The sequence below is a fragment of the Chinchilla lanigera genome, unplaced genomic scaffold, assembly GCF_000276665.1.
Source record: "Chinchilla lanigera isolate Chin_1 unplaced genomic scaffold, ChiLan1.0 scaffold00084, whole genome shotgun sequence".
Lineage (NCBI taxonomy): Eukaryota > Metazoa > Chordata > Mammalia > Rodentia > Chinchillidae > Chinchilla > Chinchilla lanigera.
Window position 1 is genome coordinate 7,195,954 of NW_004955485.1, and position 4,146 is coordinate 7,200,099.

General features: G+C 39.1%; 1 protein-coding gene across 1 annotated transcript in view; it reads left to right on the forward strand.

The window, feature by feature from the left end:
• Positions 1-672: 672 nt before the first annotated feature.
• The window catches only part of Pcgf6 (polycomb group ring finger 6), a gene marked incomplete at its 5' end in the record, with an annotated part of 32,293 nt that continues 28,819 nt past the window's right edge, over positions 673-4,146 (forward strand). The window contains 5 exon segments of the mRNA XM_005403806.2: positions 673-772; positions 857-953; positions 1,758-1,813; positions 1,908-1,967; positions 3,482-3,590. Of these exon segments, the coding sequence (XP_005403863.2) occupies positions 673-772; positions 857-953; positions 1,758-1,813; positions 1,908-1,967; positions 3,482-3,590 (422 nt within the window).

The window sequence follows — 4,146 nt, forward strand, 5'->3', positions numbered from 1 at the left end:
TGCTCCTCGCGCCTCCCCTGACCTCCCTCGGGAGGGCCCGCACGCGGCGCCCGGGTCCCACTCATTCATTCTGCGAAGGTTACCCAGCCCGGGCTAGAGGGAGCGCACAGCGCCCACCTTCCCCGAGTTCGCGTCGGAGGGGACATGGCCGCTTCTGCGGGACTGGGGGAGGGTGAGAGGCTCTCCCGCCTCTGCGTTCTGTGTTGGGAGAGGGTCTGGCTTTTGTTTGTTTGTTTGTTCGGGGTAGATCGTGGGGTGATCGGTGGAAAGTTTGCCCACTTTGTGAGTCCCGTGTAAAAACCCGCTGTTGGCAGGGTGTAGTGTATCCAGGAGAGCCGAGCTTTTACATTCGTGCTTGTAGCTTTTAGCCGGGTTTTGAAAGCTTGGAGGTACGTTTTACATTGTAACCAAGATATACACATTGTTTATAAGGAAGTCTTGAAATTACGGTTTAGGTGGTTTGTTTATTGGGTTTGGTTTTTTTCTGAGCCAGTCTTGCCCAAGTTGATCTCCAATTCCTCAGCCCAAGCCACTCTCAAGCCTCACTTTGTGAAGTATCCGGGACTGCTGGCAAGGGCCGCTGCGTCTGCCAAGGACCACCGCAGCCAGCTGATTTAAGAATCTGAGGAGGCAAAAATGTGTGTTTTAAAAGGATTTCCATTGCATTTGCAGCGCCTGATTAATCTCGCTGAGCTCACCCCGTACATCCTATGTTCCATTTGCAAAGGTTACCTGATAGACGCAACTACCATTACTGAATGCCTTCATACCTGTAAGTATGAGGTTTATAGTTCCGAAAAAAGTTTCCAGTTGTTGAAATCTTTAAAGTATTCTAATGTAACATTTTTTTCAACAGTTTGTAAAAGCTGCATTGTAAGACATTTTTACTACAGCAACAGATGTCCAAAATGCAACATAGTAGTACATCAGACACAACCTCTTTATAACATAAGGTAAGAGGAATACATAAGTGACAATCATTTGAAGTATGGTTTTTCTGAAAGCTTGATGTTGTATACTTAGGAATAAATTTTTGTTCTTCCTCAGAATTAGAAAAATGCATTTTAAAAATGCATTTTAAAAAAATGCATGTAGAGCGCTTTCTATGTATCAGGCACTGATAATCTGCTGGGCATTTAAAAAGAAAGAAAAATAAACAGAAGGCTCTTTTCTTGGGGATTTTAAGCCTATCACACAAGTTCATTAACTTGTTTAGGCACGTTATTTTTATTATATAGTATTCAGAAGTTGTTTTAGAAATAATATCTGAAATAATTGGCTTCTTTAGTTAAGCCTGTCATACATAGATCATTGTGTATTGTTAATTGTTTTCAGTTCATGCTCACTTTCCTAAGAAAAATACTAAAAGTAGATTACTTTTGTTCATTCAGCAAATACTATTAAGTTTTTATTCCCTTTAGAGAAGAGTTAAAAATGGGGAGTGGGGATGTAGCTTGGTAATGGAGTACTTGCCTAGCATGTGCAAGGCCCTAGATTCCATCCCTACTAAGGAAATAAGATCAGTACACAGGAACAATTTAGTGAACTGTTAAGAATCCTTGGGTACTTATGGTTGTGTACTTGAGGTTCTCTTGGTCTCTTGAATGAGTTATATCTCAGGAGCCATGAATGCTACCTAGAAGTAACTCAACTCTGAGAAAGGAGGTATCCTTTCCCAAGGGAAAATATGTCAACTCACTGTAGCAAAATGGAGTTTTCTGAATTCTGAGGTATTCTCTATCTTTTCCTTTTATTAGGTTGGACCGACAGTTACAAGACATAGTGTACAAATTAGTGATCAATCTAGAGGAAAGTAAGTTTCTTTTATTACATAGTTGTGAATCCCAGCATCTCTGACACTGCTAGTTACATTTTAAGTGTAATTTAGTCTGTTTTATCATTTTTAGGAGAAAAAAAGCAAATGCATGATTTCTATAAAGAAAGAGGTCTAGAAGTACCTAAACCTGGTAAGTTTGGGTGTGTATTATAATGTATTTATAGATTAAATAATACTAATTTAATAAAACATGTCCTGTGAAATTCTTTTTGATAAAAGCTAGTTATATGATCAAAGAGAAAAGTATTTTTAAGGTAACACTGCACTGTAACCTAATTTGATTGTTTATAAGAATTAAAGGATATTTGGTTGTTGATAAGATTAAGGGAGCTGAATTTTCTGAATTTGTTCTTGCTCTGCCACTTTACTGGATGACTTTTAGCAAATTACTTCAATATCCCTTTGCTCATCTATCTATCTTTCTTTCTTTCTCTTTCTCTTTTCTTTTCTTTTCATTTCTTTTTTTTTCTACCAGAAATCAAACTCAGGACCTTGCATTTGCCAGGCAGGCGCTTGTGCCACTGAGCTATATTCTCGGCCCGTCTTTGCTCATCTTTAAAATAGCAATAATAATGTCACTTCATCAGAAAAATACTTGAAGTGGCTGGGTGTGGTGGCGCATGCCTGTAGTCCCAGCACTTGGGAGGCTGAAGCAGGAGGATCATTGTGAGTTTGAGACCAGCCTGGGCTACAAAATGAGTTCAAGGCCAGCCTGAACTGCATAGTGAGACCCTATCTCAAAAAAAAAAAAAAAAAAAAAAATACTTGGAGTAGTACAAGTACTTAAAACAGTGCCTGGCATATAGTAACTGCTCAAACATTATTGTTTTTGATGCTAGTAATGTCACAGTATACAAGTCAGATAGATTGGGGTTTAAATCTTGATTCTTCCACTACATGGTAACCCTAGACAAGTTATCTAATCTACTAAACCCAAGGTTATTAGTTTTTTAAAAAATAGCAGTAATACCTGTATTTTAGGGTTATAATAAGAATTAGGTGAGCAGGGGGCATGGTGGTATATGCCTGTAATCCCAGCACTTGGGAGACTGAGGCAGGAGGATTGTTGCAAAGTTTAAGGCCATTTTAAACTCACAGTGAGACCCTGTCTCAAAAGAAAAAAGGAAGAATTAAATGAAATGCTGTGTATGCAGTGCTAAGCATAAGCCCTGGCATACAGATAGTAGTGTTTATAAAGCATCACGTATAAATACTGTTGCTGTTCTAATGAGCTCTCTCTGTGGCCCTAATAATCTGCTCACACATGGCTGCCTTGCATTGTGGAGTGGTCCCTGAACTTGTCACTAATGTCACTGCCTTTGACGGATGAGCTACTGTTATTAATGAAAGGGAGATTGATTGAGTACTGATGAACTTTTACCTTTTTTTTTTTAAGACAGAGTTTCACTGTACAGTTCAGGCTGGCCTTAAACTCACTGTGTAGCCCAGGCTAGCCTGGAATTCACAGTGATCCTCCTACCTCAGCCTCCTGAGTGCTGGGATTACAGGCGTGCGACACCATGCTTGGCGTAGTGCTGGTGAACTTTTTGTCAACATGTGAAACCTGTGTAATTATTTTTTCAAAGATCTCAATTTATGAAATTTTTATCCTAAATCAGCTTTTTTTTTGCTATTATAAAATAGCTATGCCACAGACTGCCCCCTCAAGCAAAGGAAGAGCTAAGAAAGTTCTAGAATCAGTGTTTCGTATTCCACCTGAACTTGATATGTCTTTATTACTGGAATTCATTGGGTGAGTACTGTAAGAAATCTACTTTTTAACCTTGACATAAAGTTTTTTCCATGTAGTTGAGGCTAGTCTTGAACTTACTGTGTAGCCCAGGCTGACCTCAAACTCACGGTGATCTTCCTGCCTCAGCCTTCCAAGTGCTGAGATTATAGGCATATGCTACCATACCTGGCCATAAACAATTTTTTAAGTTACAACAATTCTGAAGTTATCCTGAACTTAGTTAAAATCAGGTTTTTTTCTGATATCCTTTTAAAAATTAATTATGGAATATTTATGATTTAGAAAAACAGTTAAAGAGCACAATAACTACTGGTGTCTCTTCATCTGGTTTAAGAAATAAATCATTACTGGCTTGTCATGGTGGTATACACCTGTAATCCCAGGTACTTGGGAGGTTAAGGCAATTTAGTGAGATCCTGTCTCAAAAATGAAAAGGTCTGTTTGCTGGTTTTAACCCCCTGTACCATAGTAAGAAAGGAAGGGAGAGAAGGAAGGTTATTAAGGTAGTAGAAGTGCCTCTAATCCCAGCACTTGGGAGGCTGAAGCAGGAAGATCA